General features: G+C 44.7%; 1 protein-coding gene across 1 annotated transcript in view; it reads left to right on the forward strand.

Annotated features, from left to right (window-relative positions):
- The window catches only part of LOC147111076 (uncharacterized), a 91607-nt gene extending 69824 nt beyond the window's left edge, over positions 1–21783 (forward strand). Inside the window, exons 5-9 of the mRNA XM_086001594.1 lie at positions 2007–2126; positions 6995–7060; positions 7777–7880; positions 8854–9012; positions 18545–21783. Coding sequence (XP_085857720.1) covers positions 2007–2126; positions 6995–7060; positions 7777–7880; positions 8854–9012; positions 18545–18920 — 825 coding nt within the window. The 3' untranslated portion in view covers positions 18921–21783. The remainder of the gene's footprint in view (positions 1–2006; positions 2127–6994; positions 7061–7776; positions 7881–8853; positions 9013–18544) is intronic.

Raw genomic sequence — 21783 nt, forward strand, 5'->3', positions numbered from 1 at the left:
TCTGAGGTTGGCAGTGGGGGAGAGAGCCACAGGTCCCAGGTTGGCAGTGGGGCGAGTGCCCACATGTCTGAGTTTGGCAGTGGGGAGAGGGGCCACAGGTCCCATGTTGGTAGTGGGGAGAGTAACCTCAGGTCTGAGGTTGGCAGTGGGGAGAGGGGCCACAGGTCCCAGGTTGAGAGTGGGGAGAGTGACCACAGGTCTCAGGTTGGCAGTGGGGAGAGGGGGGCATAGGTCCCAGGTTGGCCGTGGGGAGAGTTACCACAGGTCTCAGGTTGGCAGTGGGGAGAGGGGCCACAGGTCTGAGGCTGTCAGTGGGGAGAGGGGCCACAGGTCTGAGGTTGGCAGTGGGGAGAGGGGCCACAGGTCTGAGGCTGTCAGTGGGGAGAGGGGCCACAGGTCTGATGTTGGCAGTGGGGGAGAGTGACCACAGGTCCCAGGTTGGCAGTGGGGGAGAGTGACCGCGGGTCCCAGATTGGCAGTGAGGAGAGTGAACATGGGTCCCAGGTTGGCAGTGGGGGAGAGAGCCACAGGTCCCAGGTTGGCAGTGGGGCGAGTGACCACATGTCTGCGTTTGGCAGTGGGGAGAGGGGCCACAGGTCCCATGTTGGTAGTGGGGAGAGTGACCTCAGGTCTGAGGTTCGCAGTGGGGAGAGGGGGCCACAAGTCCCAGGTTGAGAGTGGGGAGAGTGACCACAGATCTCAGGTTGGCAGTGGGGAGAGGGGTCATAGGTCCCACGTTGGCAGTGGGGAGAGTTACCACAGGTCTCAGTTTGGCAGTGGGGAGAGGGGCCACAGGTCTGAGGCTGTCAGTGGGGAGAGGGGCCACAGGTCTGAGGTTGGCAGTGGGGAGAGGGGCCACAGGTCTGAGGCTGCCAGTGGGGAGAGGGGCCACAGGCCTGAGGTTGGCAGTGGGGAGAGTGACCACTGGTCCCAGGTTGGCAGTGGGGAGAGGGGCCACAAGTCCCAGGTTGGCAGTGGGGAGAGGGGCCACAAGTCCCAGGTTGGCAGTGGGGAGAGGGGCCACAAGTCCCAGGTTGGCAGTGGGGAGAGGGGCCACAGGTCTGAGGTTGGCAGTGGGGAGAGTGACCACTGGTCCCAGGTTGGTAGTGGGGAGAGAGGCCACAGGTCCCAGGTTGGCAGTGGGGAGAGGGGCCACAAGTCCCAGGTTGGCAGTGGGGAGAGGGGCCACAGGTCTGAGGTTGGCAGTGGGGAGAGTGACCACTGATCCCAGGTTGGCAGTGGGGAGAGGGGCCACAGGTCTGAGGTTGGCAGTGGGGAGAGTGACCACTGGTCCCAGGTTGGCAGTGGGGAGAGGGGCCAAAGGTCTGACGATTTTTCTCTCCGGCAGCCAGCCAATCAGCAGGATGTAGGGATGTGGCAGCAGCTCAAAGTTTATTTTTCCCAGCCAGTGGGGAGTGGGTGATGTGCCCAAAGCTTGCTTTTCTCAGCTTGCTTTTATCCAATCTAATGAGAGCCCCCCTGCAGCACATGTCTGAATTTTCTGCTTTCCGCATTAGCCAGTTTAATTCCAATTAATCTGTACTTTGGTGCACATGAGCGCTCGGAACTGGATTATGACTAACTCATTTCATGCAAGGCATTTACAACTAGGCAGAGGGTAGATCTTGATCATAACTGGCTGGGCAAGATACCAACCTTGGCCTCAAAATTAAATGGACACTGCAGTCATCTACTGTACAGCCTTGTCCTTGCACTCTGCTGCTTTATGCACTGTTTAAGATGAATGTAGTTCTTCGAGTGCAAAAAGTGCAAAGATAAACGTGAAAAGAGTATACAATTAAACTCCTATCTACGCTACCGACAATGTTGTTAGAAAGAGCTATTGAAAAGGAACTCTAATCTGGAACAATATATAAAAACATAATGAATACTGAAAATTTACAGATACTGTTCATATATAAGTACAGTAATTGGTGATGTGGATATGATATTTAGGACACTCAGTAAACAATGGCCAATTCTTATAGATTATCTAATTCCTTTAGTGCTCTTTTACTTTTGGTCGCCATGGGGTTTTTGCTGATCGCTTAGTGGACTGTCACGGCTGGCGAGAAGACTACAACAGGCCTGCTTGTGTAATGAAATATCTTCAGCAATTTGGACAGGTAAAGTCTGGTAAAGAAATCCTGGTTAAAGTAAATTATTACATGTCTGAAGCTAATCATTGGCGGGAACTTTAACCCCAAAAGACAGGCTGGTTTGGGTCGGGTGGGAGACGAAAGGGGTAGAGTTCTGAATACCGACCCCCACCCGCCACCCGCCACCAAACTGCCCACTTCCGGTTTTAACAGAGACAAGATGGGGGGAGGGTGGTGGGGCCGGTGTGGGGGGGAGTGGGGGTGGACAACCCGCTCCCAGGGGGTGGGCGGCACTTTAAATATTATAATGATACTGCGTGCCTCATTTCAAATCTCCATTTTAAATTTAACTCCGGGCGGCCGGGTTTCCCAGGCCTCGGGAAACCCGGCAGCTAACGGAAGGCAAGGACTTCTGGATCCAGGAGGTAAGTGTCTTACCACCTAACTGCTGGATCCAGCGTCCCTGCCTCGCCAACCCGCCATGATCGGATACACCCCCGACCCTTCCGATCTCCCCTCAACCTGCCCTCTGTGGCCTCCGATCCACCCCCCCCACCCCCCCGTCCGTGGCCTCTGATCCCCGGACCCCGCCTCCCCTCCTCCCCTCCGGCCTTCCAATCTCCAGCCCCCTCCAGCTGCCAGCCCCCGCCCCCTCCCCCCTCCCCCCCCGCCCGTGGCCTTTGATCCCCGGCCCCCGACCCCCCTTCCGGCCAGCGACCCCTCCCCCCCATGGCCTCTGATCCCCGGACCCCGCCCCACCTCCGGCCTTCCAATCTCTGCCCCCAACCCCCTCCCCCCCCACCTGTGGCCTCTGATCCCCAGACCCCACCCCCTCTCGCCTTCCAATCTCTGGCCCCCGATCCCTGACCCCCGACCTCCCCTACCCCCTGCGGCTTCCAATCCCCAGCCAAGCCCCCCTCTCCTGCCCCCGATCACAGCCTTCCAACCCCCCGCCCCATCCTGGCCTTCTGACACCCTCCCCTGATCCCGGCCTTCCGACTGCAATTCAGCCACTGCCATCCCCCTTCGTAAAGTGCAACAGATTTTTTTCATTTCAATTTGATTGAAGCTGATTGGTGGAACCTCCATCATCCATGTTCTGATTATCTACCGGAATTTCCTGGGACAAAGCCTTGCATGAGATGTCTTCTCCCCACATGGCTCTGAACACCAATTTTCTCCTTTCTGAACCTCAAGGACCAAAGAAGATTAAGTTCAATTTATGTTATTTGTATTGTAGTTATCTTCATTCTTGATGCTAGAGTTTTGCTGTACCATCCATATGGGACCATAATTTGCAAACTCTTGATGTTATGCCATTTCCATTATCCACTGAGGAGTCCGCTCCATTCCGGCAAACAATGGAGGTTCTCTGTATAATCGTGCAGCCCTGTTTTACCAGGTCATAACTGGACTCTAAAGCTAGATCATCAATTGAAAATTCAGTCTCACTGTCAAGTCTTGCTGATTCTGTACCAGACTGTTAAATGATGAATGTACACATTTTTTTTTCTTAAGGAGAAAAGGTAAGAGTGCCAGAACTAGTTGCATCACACATGAGAGCATTTGTCAGACAGTCACAGAATTAAACATAGAAACATAGAAGATAGGAGCAGGAGTAGGCCATTCGGCCCCTCGAGCCTGCTCCGCCATTCAATGCGATCATGGCTGATCATCAAAATTCAGTACCTGGCCCCTGCTTTCTCCCCATACCCCTTGATCCCCTTAGCCTTAAGAAATATATCCAACTCGTTCTTGAATATATTTAATGTATTGGCCTCTACTGCCTTCTGTGGTAGAGAATTCCACAGGTTCACCACTCTCTGGGTGAAGAAATTCCTCCTCATTTCTGTCCTAAATGGCCTACCCCTTATCCTTAGACTGTGACCCCTGGTTCTGGACTCCGCGACCATCGGGAACATCCTTCCTGCATCTAGTCTGTCCAGTCCTGTCAGAATTTTATAAGTTTCAATGAGATCCCCTCTCATTCTTCCATACTCCAGTGAGTACAAGCCCAATCGACCCAATCACTCCTCATATGTCATTCCTGCCATCCCAGGTATCAGCCTGGTGAATCTTTGCTGAACTCCTTCCATGGCAAGAACATCCTTCCTCAGATAAGGCGACCAAAACTGCACACAATACTCAAGATGTGGTCTCACCAAAGCCCTGTATAACTGCAGCAAGACATCCTTGTTCCTGTACTCAAACCCTCTCACTACGAAGGCCAACATGCCATTTGCCTTCTTAACTGCCTGCTGCATCTGCATGCTTACCTTCAGCGACTGGTGCACAAGGACACCCAGGTCTCGTTGCACTTCCCCTTCTCCCAATCTATTGCCATTCAGATAATAATCTGCCTTCCTGTTTTTACCACCAAAGTGGATAACCTCACATTTATCCACGTTATATTGCATCTGCCATGCTTTTGCCCAATCACCCAACCTGTCCAAATCATCCTGGAGTTTCTCGGCATCCTCCTCACAGTACACACGCCCACCCAGCTTTGTGTCGTCTGCAAATTTGGAGATATTACATCTAGTTCCCTTGTCTAGATCATTAATATATATTGTGAATAGCTGGGGTCCTAGGACCGATCCCTGCGGTACCCCACTAGTCACTGCCTGCCACTCAGAAAAAGACCCGTTTATTCCAACTCTTTGCTTTCTGTCTGCCAACCAGTTCTCTATCCAAGTCAATACCTTGCCCCCAATCCCATGTGCCTTAACTTTACACGCTAATCTCTTATGCGGGACCTTATTAAAACCTTCTGAAAGTCCAAATACACCACATCCACTGGTTCTCCCTTATCTATTTTACCAGTTACATCCTCAAAAAATTCCAGTAGATTAGTCATGCACGATTTACCTTTTGTAAATCCATGTTGACTTTGTCCGATCCTGTCACTGTTTTCCAAGTGCTCTGCTATTACATCTTTTATAATGGACTCTAGCATTTTCCCCACTACCGATGTCAGGCTCTACCACCCCGTTTTCTCTCTACCACCTTTTTTGAATAGTGGGGTAACATTAGCTACCCTCCAGTCCATGGGTACTGTTCCAGATTCCATCGAATGCTGGAAGATGATCAGCAAAGCATCAACTATTTCTAGGGCCACTTCCTTAAGTACCCTAGGATGTAGATTATCAGGCCCTGGGGATTTATCGGCCTTTAATCCCATCAATTTCCCTAACACCATTTCCCTACAAATACTGATTTCTTTCAGTTCCTCCCTTTCATCAGACCCTATGTTCCCTGACATTTCTGGGAGGTTATTTGTGTCCTCCTTTGTGAAGACAGAACCAAAATATGTATTTAATTGGTCTGCCATTTCTTTGTTCCCCATTATAAATTCCCCTGATTCTGACTGCAAGGGACCTACGCTTGACTTCACCAATCTTTTGCTCTTCACATATCTATAAAAGCTTTTACAGTCAGTTTTTATGTTCCCTGCAAGCTTACTCTCATATTCTATTTTCCCTTTCTTAATTAATCCCTTTGTCCTCCTTTGTTGAATCCTAAACTGCTCCCAATCCTCAGGTTTACTGCTTTTTCTGGCCAAATTATATGACCTCTCCTTGGACCTTATGCTATCCCTAATTTCTCTTGTTAGCCACGGTTGTGTCACCTTTTTTGTTTTATTTTTATGCCAAACTGGGATGAACAAATTCTATAGTTCATCCATGCGATCTTTGAATGTTTGCCATTGCCTATCCACCGTCAACCCTTTGAGTGACATTCCCCAATCAATCCTACCCAACTTGTGCCTCAGACCATTGTAGTTTCCTTTATTTAAATTTAGGACCCTAGTCTCTGAGTCAACTACTTCATTCTCCATCTTAATGAAGAATTCGCTCATATTATGATCGCTCCGACCCAAGGGGCCTCGTACAACAAGATTGCTAATTAATCCTTTCTCCTTACATAATACCCAGTCTAAGATGGCCTGATCTCTGGTTGGTTCCTCGACATATTGGTCCAGGAAACCATCCCGTAAACACTCCAAGAATTCCTCCTCCACAGTATTGTTACTAATTTGGTTAGCCCAATCTATATGTAGATTAAAGTCACCCATGATGACTGCTGTGCCCTTATTGCACGCTTCTCTAATTTCCCTTTTAATGCCATCCCCAACCTCTGCATTACTGTTTGGAGGTCTATATACCACTCCCACTAACGTTTTCTGCCCCTTGGTATTTCTCAGTTCTACCCATACAAATTCCACATCATCAGAGCTAATATCCTTCCTTACAATTGTGTTAATCCCTTCTTTAACCAGCAATGCTACCCCACCTCCCTTTCCTTTTTGCCTATCTTTCCTGAATATTGAATACCCCTGGATGTTGAGTTCCCAGCTTTGGCCACCCTGGAGCCATGTTTCCGTAATCTCAATCAAATCATATTCGTTTACCTCTATTTGCGTAGCTAATTCATCCACCTTATTACGACTGCTCCTCGCATTAAGACACAAAGCCTTCAGGCTTGTTTTTTTAACGCTCTTAGATCTTTTAGAATTGCACTAATGGAGCCTCTGACACTCTAATCTTCCCAGCTGAAAGAGGAAATTTGTCAATGGGGTGTTGGCAATCTAAGTTTCATCTGGTTAAGAAGTAAAATTGAAGATATCTTTCAATGCAGCCCAAAGTTGCCCTATCTTTTTAATAAATGTTTTCATTTTTGAAATTGACTCTTTCCTCTCCCTATTTTTCTAACGAAAGAACTACAAACACACAAGCTTTAAGAAAGTTCAAAGTACCGTACTGTATCTGTGATTGATGTAAAGTCCTAGAGTCCTTGCTGGTACAGTACTTGAAATGATGAATCTCATTTTGTGTTTGATATGCTGTAATCTCATACATCTTTTGATTGGTGTTGCCTGTCTTGTTCCATTTTAGATAAATACCACCTATCTGTGCTTCTACAATCCCACAAAGCCTCATGAAGTGATCAGGGAAAAACAGGTAGGCTGGCCACTGAGTGAGCCCCAGCACACAGATATCCAAATGCATTGATTCCACAAACACAATATTGGCATTCTTCCCAACACTATTCTCAGAAAAATTCCAAACTCATTTTTAGCAGTAGAGTACAACAAAATTGCCTTGCAGTTCAGAGATAATTCTTTCACCTTAAAACAGATGTTCGGGAAATGCAACCATTCTCTAGTATATGAAGCCAAAGGCACAAATATTTTTATTGTAATGCAAGCATAGAATCTATGGCCAAGGAAACAGTAAAACAATAGAGGGAAAACAGAGAGGAAATGATGTAAGAATGAAAGGGAATGTCTGTTGGCAACTGGCTCAACAGAGCAATGTGCAAGCTTTCAAAATAAACTCCACTGACAATCCACTGTTACACATATTGGTTCTGTGCATTTAACTGCAGTTAAATAAGTTGGTTTGGACTGGCAAAAGCTTTATTTTTTCTAACTGTGCTATTATAAAGTTAGTTCTCAGAAGCAAACAGCACATATTGCACAGGATAGTATGGATGAAAATCTGTAATTCGTGGATGACAACAGACACAAAATATTGCTTGCACAAATAAAATAAAACAAAAAGTTCTAATAAAAACTGCTAAAACATTAAATCATTGTATACAGCTGTTACTAATTAAATTTCCTCAACGTTCCTTTTTTTGGTGTTATATATTATTGACAATCTGAATTTTGCAGCTGACGCCGGGAATGGCAGTGAACTCACTACTGTGGCCTTTTTTGAGCTTATTGGGATATGGAGCTGCAGGTGGCTTTATTCTATTCGATTGCAGTAAGAGAAGGTAAAAAAAAGACATATTCTCTGTTTATAATGCAGTTCCCAGAACATTGGATTAGGCACAAAATTATTGGTTTCTAAGGGGTTTCTAAGAAAATTAATGGGATAGATTTATTTTAGGGCCCCTGAAAACAAAGCAGCACCAGGAACAATCATAAATATGGCTGCCCCTGGTGGTGCTTGACATTTTGATTAGGCACTTTCCGGTCTTCTGGACTCAACATAGAGCTCAACAATTTCAGACCATAACCTCTGCCCTGATTTTTTTTCACATGGCAGCTGTTGATGATTCTGTCATTCCCATTGACACTTCATCTAGACTCATCTGTTGTTTCTTAACTTGTCCCAATACCATCTCCTTTCGCCTTGCACCATCATCCCTTTTGTCCTTTAATCTCTCCTGCCTTCCATCCTATCACAGACCTTCCCTTTTGTTCTTTCCTCCCCTCCCTGCTTTCTCTGCTTCTGCACTTGCTTAAAAATCTGTTACATCTCTAACTTTTTCCAGTTCTCTCTCTCCACAGATGCTGCCTGACCTGCTGAGTATTTCCATTGGGGAGACCAAATGCAGATTAGGTGACCGCTTTGCTGAACACCTCCGTTCTGTCCCAAGTGCTACCTTGAGGTGTGTGCGTTTCCACACCGCCCCTTTGTTCTGTTTCTTTTTAACTGCTGTTCTGATGTTAATATACCTCTTCTTTCCGTAGTTGCTGACTGACTTGGAGTGTTTACAGCACTTTCTCTTTAGGTTTCAAAGGCATCAGTGCAGTTTTATAAGTGTAATTTCTAATAGCTACTTTTCCAATTCACTTTCCTTACAAATCTGAAAACATTGTGTGGTTATATTTACACAAACGAAAGATGGTCACTGTGTACACCGAAACATTATCAGTATACTCACCTGTTAGAATGAGTGTTTTTCTCATGCGATACAGTGTCAATGCTGACTAATAATGGCTCTTTGTCATTTTTCTTAGAAAGCTGAACACTCTCTTGGAGAGTCAGGCTGTCAAAAATGAAAGGGAAAAGGAGCCAGTGAAGAGACGTAGGAGAAGCAGCAAAATAGCTTGTCGCCACGGCAATCAACATATCTCCCATTTTTCCAGCTACCCGACTATGATCAATGGTTCCCTTAGGTTAGTCTTAATGTGACGGTATGAAATATACCTGTTTTCCCCAATTCTTCATTTCTCCACAAACCACACACTGTACCCAAAAGGGTGCACGCCAATACTCTTCTCTTGTCCTGTGTGAAGTATGTTCAGGCCAATGACAATTGCTAATGTTTTACTAATAGCAATATTATCTTGTGGAGCCTTACCAAAGGGCTGCTCTCATGAATCTGCTGAGAGGTCTTTAATCTTTGCAGATTTTCCAAAACTGTACTCCACTCCCAACATTCAGTGTTAACCTTTATGAACACATGTCCTTTGAAGCTACTTCTTGTATGCACTCAAATATATGTCTTAAGTGGGCACCAATTCTCCTTTCAATTTTTCACAATGAAAGTCTCGAATTCAAACACTCCTACACTGCCATCTCATAGTATCCCAGGCTACTATGTGAGGCAAAGGAGGAGATTGCAGGGGCTCTGACACAAATTTTCAGAACCTCTCTGGCCACAGGGGATGTGCCAGAGGACTGGAGAACAGCTAACGTAGTACCATTATTCAAGAAGGGTAGTAGGGATAAACCAGGGAATTACAGGCCAGTGAGCCTAACATCAGTGGTAGGGAAATTATTGGAAAAAATTCTGAGGGACAGAATTGGTCTCCACTTGGAGAGGCAGGGATTAATTAGGGATAGCCAGCATGGCTTTGTCAAGGGAAGATCATGTCTGACCAATTTGATTGAATTTTTCGAGGGGTGACTAGGTGTGTGGATGAGGGTAGTGCAGTGGATGTGGTTTACATGGATTTCAGTAAGGCTTTTGATAAAGTCCTGCATAGGAGACTGGTCAGGAAGGTAAGCCCATGGGATCCAGGGTGCCTTGGCACATTGGATCCAAAACTGGCTTAGTGGCAGAAGGCAGAGGGTGATGGTCGAAGGTTGTTTTTGTGACTGGAAGCCTGTGTCCAGTGGGGTATCGCAGGGATCGGTGCTGGGTCCCTTGCTGTTTGTGGTCTACATTAATGATTTGGATGTGAATGTAAAAGGTATGATCAGTAAGTTCGCAGATGACACGAAAATTGGTGGGGTGGTAAATAGCGAGGCGGGAAGCCTCAGGCTACAGGACGATATAGATGGGTTGGTCAGATGGGTGGAACAATGGCAAATGGAATTTAACCCTGAAAAGTGTGAGGTGATGCATTTTGGACAGACTAACAAAGCAAGGGAATACACAATGAATGGTAAGACCCTAGGAAAGACAGAGGATCAGAGGGACCTTGGTGTGCATGTACATAGATCCCTGAAGGCAGCAGAACAGGTGGATAAGGTGGTTAAAAAGGCATATGGGATACTTGCCTTCATTAGCCGAGGCATAGAATATAAGAGCAGGGAGGTTATGATGGAGCTGTACAAAACGCTGGTAAGGCCACAGCTGGAGTACTGTGTGCAGTTCTGGTCGCCACACTATAGGAAGGATGTGATTGCTTTGGAGAGGGTGCAGAGGAAATTTACCAGGATGTTACCTGGACTGGAGCGCTTCAGCTATGAAGAAAGACTGGACAGGCTGGGGTTGTTTTCCTTGGAGCAAAGAAGGCTGAGGGGGGACCTGATTGAGCTATACAAAATTATGAGGGGCATAGATAGGGTGGATAGAAAGGAACTCTTCCCCTTAGTAGAGGGGTCAATAACAAGGGGACATAGATTCAAGGTAAGGGGCAGGAGGTTTAGAGGGGATTTGATGAAAAACTTTTTCACCCAGTGGGTGGTTGGAATCTGGAACTCACTGCCTGAAAGGGTGGTAGAGGCAGGAACCCTCACAACATTCAAGAATCATTTGGATGAGCACTTGAAATGCCATAGCATACAAGGCTACGGACCAAATGCTGGAAAATGGGATTAGATTAGATAGGGCTTGATGGCCGGCGCGGACGCGATGGGCCGAAGCGCCTCTTTCTGTGCTGTATAACTCTATGACTGCCATCTAAGGGGTGCAGTTTATGAACTCGTAGGGAATCCCAAAAAACAATATGTGAACCCTGGGATTTAAGGGGTGAGGAAGGAATTTCAGAGTTATTATCGTTACCAATTTCAGGAACTTGAGTGTTGTATTAGTCTCCATGACTCGGAAAATTATATATAGGTGGTGGGTAGGACCAGGCTTGGTAGTCTTTCCTCATTAAGTAGTACAGTACTCCAGAATTTTAATTCAACTGTAAAATTCATATTGTTTGACCAAGTGCATGCACATATGCATCCATGGTACCTGCAGCATTGGAAACATCATATTGCATGGATTATTTAAACATCTATATCTGTATTTTTTAATTGTATTTTTAAAACTGTAAAAGGCATTAACTGCTGTTGCTGGAATATTCAATATCCTGTTGGAACAAAATTTCTATCTCTAATCTTACGTGAGCCCTGTTAACTTTGTACTCTTGTCCTCTAGTTCCTCAATCGCAGTTAAATTACTTGCTTATGTCTACACAATCCATGCCTCTCATTTTAGACATCTGGATCCAATCTCCTCATAATAATCTTTTCCTCAGTGGAAAAAAGTTCAGCTGTAAGTCTGTCTTTGTCACCTCGCTCCAGGTCCTGGGATAATCAGCCTGACTGTTGTCAGAGCTTTCTCTTATTGGTCAATTTTATTCTGATGGTTGGGTACCTAAAATTGCACACAATAACCTGATACACCAGTTGCTCAACTACAGTGCTATTGATGGCAGCCTTGACTTCAGTGGTTGCAGAATAAAGCAAATTAAACTGTGTTGCTGCCTTGGTGGCTCAGAGACCACCTGAAGAGATGGATAGTGTTGGGATCTCTGGAAGTGATATTGTCCCTTGTGGCAATTTAAATAATCTCTTTGGTCACTGGCAGTCTGCCTGTACAAGGTGTTTTTTGCTTACTAACCTATATATTCACTCTCCAGCTATTAGGCTAGATACAGCAGCCAGAAGCAAAATTGAGAAATGCAACTTCTAAAACTGTGTAGAAGGAATATTTTGATTACGTGGTTGTTTCTGTGTTGTTCTAGTATAGTGAATTCCACCTCACAATGTAAACAGGCAGGCTCCAATGCAGCAGAAGCCTTGGACTAATACTGCACTGAAAATTTCAGGAAGCAATTTTCAGTATCAAGAAACATTTACTCTATATAGCATTACACAATGACAAAATGGATCTGAAGTAAAAGCGTTTGTGGAAACTTTGATGGGGGTGGGGAAGGGGGGGGGTGGGTGAGTGTGGGGAGGGAGGGAGAAAAGAGCGGCAGCAAGTTTGGAAGGGCTTAGGGCAAATGTTCCAAAGGATGGGACTAAGGCATCTGAAGCCTGTGCACTAAAGATGGAGCAAAGAGACCAGAGATTCCAAAGGAAGCCAGCATCAGAAGAACAGAGGACCGTCGGCTGGCATGTAGGGATGTAGAGGTAGAGCGGGATGAGGCTGTGGATTTGTAAATGAGGACAAGGATTTTAAATTAAATGTGTGTGTGTGGGGTGGGGGCTGGTGGTAGGGAGTTGGTCTGTAATAGTGGTTGCAGGACTTATTATGGAGTACTGTACACAGTTTTGGTCTCCTTATTTGAGAAAGGACATACATACCTTAGAGGCGATGCAACAAAAGTTCACTAGATTGATTCCTGGGATGAGAGGGTTGTGTAAGAGGAGAGATCGAGTAGATTGGGTCTATACTCTCTGGAGTTTAGCAGAATGAGAGGTGATCTCATTGAAACATATAAGATTCTGAGGGGGATTGACAGGGTAGATGCTGAGAGGTTGTTTCCCCTGGCTGGAGAGTCTGGAACTAGGGGGCATAGTCTCAGGATAAGGGGTCGGTCAACTGCGACGAGGAGGAATTTCTTCACTCAGAAGGTTGTGAATCTTTGGAATTCTCAACCCCAAAGGGATGTGGATGCTGAATTGTTGAGTATATTCAAGGCTGAGATCGATAGATTTTTGGACTCTCGGGGAATCAAGGGATATTGGGATCGGGCGGGAAGGTGGAGTTGAGGTCGAAGATCAGCCATGATCTTATTGAATGGTGGAGCAGGCTTGAGGGGCCATTTGGCCGACTCCTGCTCCTAATTCTTATGTTCTTATAGGATGTGACCGTCGGAGGTTTAGTTTAGTTTAGTTATTTTGAACTCCAGAGGCTGGCAAAGAGAGCATTGGAGAAGTTGAGCCCAGAGGTGAAGGTGTGGGTGAGGATTTTTAGTGGTGGTGGTGAGATAATGGCAGAGGTGAAAATATGCAGTCTTGGTGATGAATAGGACATCAAATCAAATAGCACATCAATTTTATGAGCCTTTGTTTTCTTTAAAAGCTTTTGGAACAAAATTTTATAGAATGCTTTCTAAAAATCCAAGTAAATTATATCCACTTGATTGCCCTTGTCCACTAAACTGAGTTCTTCCAGAAAGCATTCACAGACTAGTGAACCATGCCTTTTGAAGCACCATCGAATACTCCTTCAATCTCCTGTGCTTCTTAAATGAGCATTGGGAGTGTCTGGAAAATGTTTTGACATTTTCCCCATCGCCAATGTTACACTCACTAATCTATAATTCCCTAATTGATATCTTAATTGCTTTTCAGGAAGACATTGGTTGTCCTTCAGTCCCCAGATAGAGCCCCTGTAATTATCAAGTTCCTAAAATACTAACCAGTGCCTTACCCATATTTTTCTACATTCTAGAATGGATCTGATCTGGTGTGATTTCCTCAATTCCCCCAAAATATATAACAACATTGTTTTATGATTTTCTCTTCTTGTGTCTTCAGTCCTTCAACTACCTCCTCACTCCACTTCTTGAGCCTCATATTCAATTTTTTTCCATCCAAGCTGCATGATATGCCTCCAAGTTTTTTTTTATTCGTTCATGGGATGTAGGTGTTGCTGGCAAGGCCAGTGTTTATTGCCCATCCCTAATTGCCCTCGAGAAGGTGCTATTTCAGAGGGCAGTTAAGAATCAACCACATTGCTGTGGGTTTAGAGTCACATATAAGCCAGACCGGATAAGGACGGCAAATTTCCTTCCCTAAAGGACATTAGTGAACCAGATGGGTTTTTACGACAATCCGGTAGTTTCATGGCACTAGCTTTTTATTCCAGATTTATTTAATTAACTGCATTTAAATTCCCCAGCTGCCGAGGTGGGATTTGAACTCACGTCTCCGGATTATTCGTCCAAGCCTCTGGATTACTAGTCCAGTAACATAACCACTATGCTACTGTACCCACTAGTTGTGAAGTTGTCGTAATCACAAATCATTACTTACTTTAATGAAGAGCAATAAATGAGCATAGAGTACACTTTATAGACTTATGCAGTGATCTTGTGTGAGGTTAAGCTGGTCTAGCAGGGGTGAAATTTCATTTTTAGAGAAAATAAGGTTTAATGAATTACCAATGTGATTTTGGTTAATGACCTCTTTCTTTGATATTTAATTATTGAGCAAAAATAATTGTCTGGCCATGAAGCTTTAACGCAAGTAATAGAAACAAAGTTATGTGAAAAAATAGGAATGGAGATTACAAACTCTCAGATTTAGGAAGGCTAAGCTTACGGTCTTCACTTCAGTCCAATGTATTAACAATTAGAAAATGCTGGTAATACACAATAGGCCTGTGAGCACCACAAGGAGAAAAAAAACAGGTTCACACTTTGGAATGACACTTTTTTTTGGAAGAAGGATACACACTTGGGGGGAAAAAATTCAGTTGTTTGCACCTCCCATTAGCGCCTTAAGAGGGCGCTAATGGGGCGCAAAGCCACTAGCGCCCAGGCGCGGCGATGTTTGTGCCGCTCGCAAAATTAACTAGGCATTTTGCGGTGGCGCTAAACACTACCGCCACGATCTCCTGCGCCGGCAGATCGTGACGTCAGTCGAGTGCGCAACGCCCCGGACCGGATATTGAGCAGCGCCCCCTGCCTTACCGCCTGCCGCTAGCAACGACAGGTTGAGGGGAGCGTTATGCTGTCAGAAAGGGACTAGGGGAGCCCTATTTAAAGGCGACCGCTTTCTGCCTTTTTTTGTCGCTGACATTTTTGCACCACGCAGTCAGAGAGAGAGAGAGAGAGAGAGAGAGAGAGACTTCTGGAGAGATTCGACGCTGTGTGAAGGTGTTGAGTACGGAGCAGCACTTTGCAGGTTTATTTTGATTTGCCCTTCCTTGCTTCACCAGCGCTGTGAGGTAGCGCCTCGCTCCTTGGCCTTTGCGCTTTAAGACAGGTGTGAAGCGCCTGATTTAGCGCTCCAATCACCTCCAGGGGCGATAAAGGCCAAGTTTGCCATCAGAGGCGATAATTAGTGCCAGGCGCTAAACTTTGCGCATGGCCGATAATGGTGCCCCAAACGGGGCGATACTGAACTTTTTCCCCCTTGAAACTTTAATCTGTCTTTTCTCTTTACAGATGCTGATGGACTTGTTGTATCTTAGTTTTTTATTTCAGATTTCCAGCATTTGCAGTTTCTTTTTTTATTACCAACTAATCCACTTTCAGTGCATATAGTCACTCACTAGTCAATGACCCATTCTCTCTGTGGCTACATGTTTCTCCATGTAATCCAGTCATCATGAACAGATCTACCTCTATGTTACTGTTGGGCATTAGGAAGAATGTTTTAGAAGCAAGAGGAAAGGATGTGGTGTTGATGACAGTAAGAGAGGATCTGGTGTAAGGCTGTTTAGGTGACTGGAAAAGTGAGGTGTAATGTGAGTAGTTTGGGAAGACCAATGAATAGTTGGGGAAGGAAATAAGATGGGGAGGGAGAAGGGCAGCTGAGTATGAGGTAGAGTATTAAGTAGTCAAGCGGTAGAGGGGGTAGTTGTGTAGATCAGGGAGGGATGGGGAATATTGTAAATAGTGAGAGATTATACAATCATAGAAACGTACAGCACAGAGGGAGGCCATTCGGCCTGTCATACCTGTGCTGACTCTGGGAAAGAACAGTTGTGCTTAGTCCCACACCCCCGCTTTTTATCCGTAACCCTGTAAATTGCTCATCCTCAAGTACCTGGCCAACTCTTAAAATTATTTTGGGAATCAGCTTCCACCAGCTTTTCAGGTAGAGTGTTCCAGAGTCCGACAACTCAGTGAAAAAAATTCACTTCATCTTTCCTCTAGATATTTTGCCAATGATTTTAAATCTATGACCTCTGGTTATTGACCCCACTCACCAGAGGGAACAGCCTTTCTCTATCAAAACTCCATATCATCTTGATAACCTCTATTAGGTCAGCTCTTAACCTTCTCTGTTCCAAGGAGAACAGTCCTAACATTTCCAACCTCTCCTCATAACTGAAGTCCCTCATCCCTAGTAACATCCTGGTAAACTTCCTCTGAACCCTTTCTAAGGCCTTCACATCTCTCCTGAAGTGTCATAGGGAAGTATGAATTCAGGTGGGGGGAGTAATTGTGAAGGAATTGGCTAATATATGGGAGAAGGGGAGTGGGCATGAGTGTAATGAGTAGTTGCGAAGGGTAGGGGTAAGTAGTGAGTTCTGGAGAGAGGGGGGGTGACGAGAGAGTGAGAAATTTCGGTGGTGGGTCGTCAGTATTGGGGATAATTGGTATTTGGGCATCATTTGGTGGGTTGAGGGAAGGAAATTGTCTGGAGCTGACCAGTGGGCATCATTGGGGTAGTCTTGAGAAATGGTGGATATTTAATGTTCAGGCCATGAGTTATTTAATAAGTTTGAGATATGCTTCAAAAAAAATGATAGTTAGAATTTTTTGAAAAAGTCCCTTCAGAGTATAAATTTCATTGGTTGCTAGTTTAATTATTTTTCAGCTGCCCTGTTCTGCTGAAGCCCTATTCCAGTTATGGAGGCCGCATTATTAATATATTTTGTTTATATAATGTTCAGCTTGGTATCTGCCTCTTCTCAGCTTCACCAGGCTTTCGCCCCACTGCCGCTCCGCTTTCTCCTAGCTTGTGTCTGTCTGCACTCACTACTCCTTGCTACCACTAGGCGCCACCATGCTGGCTATTCTGCTTTTGCTCAGCATGTTCTGTCTCTCCTCTATCACCAGGCTTCCTTCTGCTGTTGGTTTTTATTGCCTGTCTTTATGTTTGGTGCTGGTCTGAATGTCCTCACTGCATCCAGCTTCTCCATTGCTCCCACTGCATGGGCACGACAGCAGGTGGAACTTCAGGCTTCAGGACATTTGGCAAGGACCAGAAAACAAGTGGGGCTTGAGACCGACCCAGCTTGGGGGGGGGGGGGGGGGGGGGGAAAGATAGAAATTTAAAAGTTAAAAGCAATTATTACATGAAATATAATTCTTTAAAAAAAGTCATTAACTTATTTCTACATATACTTAGCAACTACATAATTTCTAAAAATATTTACCAACTCCAGAGCATGCAGTAGCATGGGCTGACCAGTCCCTGCAGCTCTATTGTGTAGTGTGACAGATAGCTGTGACAACTCATTGACCAGATTAACATGGGAAATACTATTAGAGTGCTACCTAAAGACAGGACAGGGAATCCTAACGCTAACTGTAAACATTTTAATAGTGCAACTCGTACAGGAAATGTTTACATCACAGCTTTCAATGGAGATAAGACCCATGCCAGAATATTACTAGCTGGTCAACGAATGGCATCCACTGTTAATTAGACTATCCCATGCCCAGTTAATTTCCATGAGATCTTGCATTGGAAGTTGCTGGAAATAGGAGATGGGAACAATGTGGCACCCTCTACATGGCATCTGGGATCTGTGTGAACAGGGCAAGCATCTGTGTATCTCCTTAACCAATCAGATTGAAGGATTGTGAAATGAACAGCGCATCATCTGAACCAGGAAGTGTAAGTTAGAATAGTGAATTCAATATCAAATCAGGTACAGAAAAAGAAATACAGAGAGGGAAAGAAAGATAGAGACCAAAAAAAGTTTAAAAAAAATCTCCAACAAAAATTAATAGCTGGAAAAATAAGACTCCACACCTGTAATAGTTAATTTTCAGTGCCAGAGAGGTTGTTTGGCAGTGATTAACACTTATCATCATGCTGTTAAAAAGGGTACTTAGACTGAAATGGACAAGCCCTAACTTTCTATGGCAAATTTAGTTTGTATCTACCTTGCAAATACAGGAACTTCACACTGTTCAATGCATTTCATTGGGGAGCTAGATAGCGAGATGCCGTTTTCGCGAAGCTAATGGCAGAGCGGCACATCTCAGACAGCAACTTTAGGATTTTAGCATTTAATTGCACACCTGCCCTCGCCTGAAGTTGCTGCGTGATTTACGTACTGTTATTTTGACAGGAAAATCTGGGCCAACATGTCATATAGATTATAATCTGTACTTAAAGTTCATTGCCATTTAAAAAAAAATTGTGATGTGATTATTTTCAGTGCTTCCAAAAGAGTCTCAATGGAATTTACATTATGTATCTAATATTGTAACTTTGCAATTGGATTGGCAGTTTATAAATATATATTACAAAATAGGCCATTTACATTGAAAACAGCATATCACACATTCGTTGATGCTTGTATTCCTTTAAAAATTGTTTTTTTTTTGGTATTCTTTGCAAAAGTTGTACCTGTTTGGACCATGTTTTGGAAGATCATCAAACTACCTCAACACCCAGAGTTGAAGCATCTTGGAGTCACCCATCAGCCGTTCTCTGGACAGAACAGGACCTTTTGAATCTTGAACACTTGGATTTAGCTGTAACAGAATATACCCAGAGCAGGCCAACATCTGTCTACTCCAATGTTTATGTACCACAGGACGGAGAGGTGTTTGTAGATAGTGAAACAGAATGGAATGCACTTCATGGGGATATGGACTTTGGAATATCAGAACAAGATATTGACCATTATTTTGCCAGTATTTCCAGAAGACATAACTTTCGCCAAAGCATTCTCCCATTTCATCCGTTTACGGTTATGGATGAAACCAGGGTGTAAATTGAAATGGAAATGTTGAATTTGGAGAGCCAAAGTTTTTGGGTTATACTTTTTTCACAGTGGACACCATATATAATAAACACTTATTTGCCATGAGAAATGTACGTTGTATTTAGGTAGTTATCAGTACAGGATTGACACCATTAAAAGTCTTGTGTTTAGCACACATCTGTCACCCTTTGTTACATATGCAAAACAATGTTAAAAAGTAAAAGCCAGGGATTTATTTCTAGGGTTATCAGACATGGAACCTATAATGTATAGGCGGTTTACTGCCCGCCAGTTTACTGTATGAATTTACAAGCAGCTATAATTACCAGGAGTACTTGAGCGATAGCCGTAAAGGTCTATTTAGCAGCTAAGCATTATAACTGCGCTTCAGCTCCCAGACTATCCATGAGCCAGTTTTACAGAAGAGACTTCAAATTGTGATTTTGGAACAGTGGTAGTGTATTAAGTACTATCCTTCCCCCTCATTCTATGCCATCATTTAGCATCAGCCATAGCTACAGTGGAGAGAACAAGGGGCTCCAGGTGACCCAGCTTGGTCAAAGAGGTCTTAAAGGAGGAAAGAGAAGTGGAGAGGTGGAGAGATTTAGGGAGGGAATTCCAGAGCTTAGGACCTAAGCACCTGAAGGCACGACCGCCAATGGTGGAACGTTTAAAATCGGGGATGCTCAAAAAGCCAGAATAGACAGAGCAGAGGTCTAAAGGGGTTATAGGGCTGGAGATTACAGAGATAAAATGGGGCGAGGTCATGGAGAATTTTAAAATCAAGGCATTGCTTAACTGGGAGCCAATGTAGTTCAGCAAGCACAGGGGAGATGGGTGAGCGGGTCTTGGTGTGAGTTAGCACACTGGTGGCACCCGAGTTTTGGATGACAAGTTCATGGAGGGTAGAACTAGGGAGGCCGGCCAGGAGTGCATTGGAATTGTTAAGTCTAGAGGTGATAAAGGCATGGATGAGGATTTCATCAGCAGATAAGTTGAGGTAAGGGCGGAGACGGACGATATTACAAAGGTGAAAATGGGCAGTCTTAGTGATAGAACGGATTGGAGGTAGGAAGCTCAATTCATGATCAAATATGACACCAAGGTTGTGAACAGACTTGGTCAGCCTTAGACAGTTGCTGGGGAGAGGTTGAATCAGTGGAAAGAGAATGGAGTTTGTGGCATGAACCGAAGACAATGGCTTCGGTTTTCCCGATATTTAATTGAAGGAGATTTCTACTCATCCAGTGCTGGATGTTGGGCAAGCAGTCTGATAGTATAGAGAAGGTGGAGGGTTAGAGATGGAGGAGAGGTAGAGCTGGGTATCATCAGCATTCATGTGAAAACTCACGTTGTGTTGCCGGATGATGTCACTGAGGGGCAGCATATAGATGAGAAATAGGAGGAGGCCAAGGATAGATCCTTGGGGGACACCAGAGGTTACAGTGCGGGATCAGGAAGGAAAGCCATTTCAGGTGATTCTATGGTTATGGCTGGAAAGATAGGAATGAAACCAGGCGAGTGCAGTCCCATCCAGCTGGACGATGGTGGAGAGGCGTTGGAGCAGAATTTTGTGGTCAACCGTGTCAAAAGCTGCAGACAGATTCAGAAGGACGAGAAAGGTTAGATTACCTTTGTCGCAGTGAATTAAGATGTCATTTGTGACCTTGGTAAGAGCAGTTTCAGTACTGTGGCAGGGGTGAAAGCCTGATTGGAGGGTTCAAACAAGGAGCTCTGGGAAAGATGGGCACAGAGTTGGGAGGCGACAACACATTCACATTACTTTGGAAAAGGGAGGTTGGAGACGGAGCGATAGTTTGCAAGGACGGAGGGGTCAAGGGTTGGTATGCACTCCCATTACCTATTTTGTCTCCAATCTCCACTGACTTTCATTGCCCTAAATTAACTTCAAGTTCCTCAAACTCATTTTTGAATCCCTACGTGGTCTCATTTTACTGTACCATACCGATTCTCCTTCAATCTTTCATTGTTACACACACACTACACTTCTGAAAGTTGTTTTCCACTCCACTGTTGGTGCCTATCAATTATTACGCTCCATCCTCAAAATCCTTCCCTAGAATCCTCCACTTTTATATCACCTGCTTTTAAAAACCTGCTCAAATTGTATACTTGGCAAATCTTTAGTTTAGCTCAACTGGTAGCACTCTCACCCCTCAGAATGCTGTTGGTTGAAGCCCCAGTTCAGGACTTGAGAATATAATCTATGCTGATGCTCCAATGTAATCCTTAGGGCGTGCCAACTGCAGATTTGATGCTGAAGTGGAGGAGGACTTGTGTGCCCATTTTGTAGATATATTCCCGCTCTCTCCCCATACCCCTTGATGCCTTTTGTGTCTAGAAATCTATCTATCTCCTTCTTAAAAATATTCAGTGACTTGGCCTCCACAGCCTTCTGTGGTAGAGAATTCCACAGGTTCACCACCCTCCAAGTGAAGAAATTTCTCCTCATCTCAGTCCTAAATGTCCTACCCCATATCCTGAGACCCCTTGTTCTAGACCCCCCCAGCCAGGGGAAACATCCTTCCTGCATCCAGTCTGTCTAGCCTTGTCAGAATTTTATACATTTCAATGAGATCCCCCCTCATTCTTCTAAACTCTAGTGAATACAGGCCTAGTCGACCTAATCTCTCCTCATACGACAGTCCTGCCATCCCAGGAATCAGTCTGGTTTTGTGCTGGTTTGGTTGATTTTGGGTGAAGCGGAAACTCTACCCCAAAACAAAACATGTTTTGTTATTTCTTTTCTTCCATCAATTAATGGGTGCTGCACACAATGTCATATTTACTCTGGTGTACTTGAAAGTCATACAACTGTGTATCTTCCCTCAATAAACTCAAATGCACAAAG

This window comes from Somniosus microcephalus, chromosome 11, assembly GCF_052327205.1.
Source record: "Somniosus microcephalus isolate GS21.2 chromosome 11, FLI_Smic_1.0, whole genome shotgun sequence".
Lineage (NCBI taxonomy): Eukaryota > Metazoa > Chordata > Chondrichthyes > Squaliformes > Somniosidae > Somniosus > Somniosus microcephalus.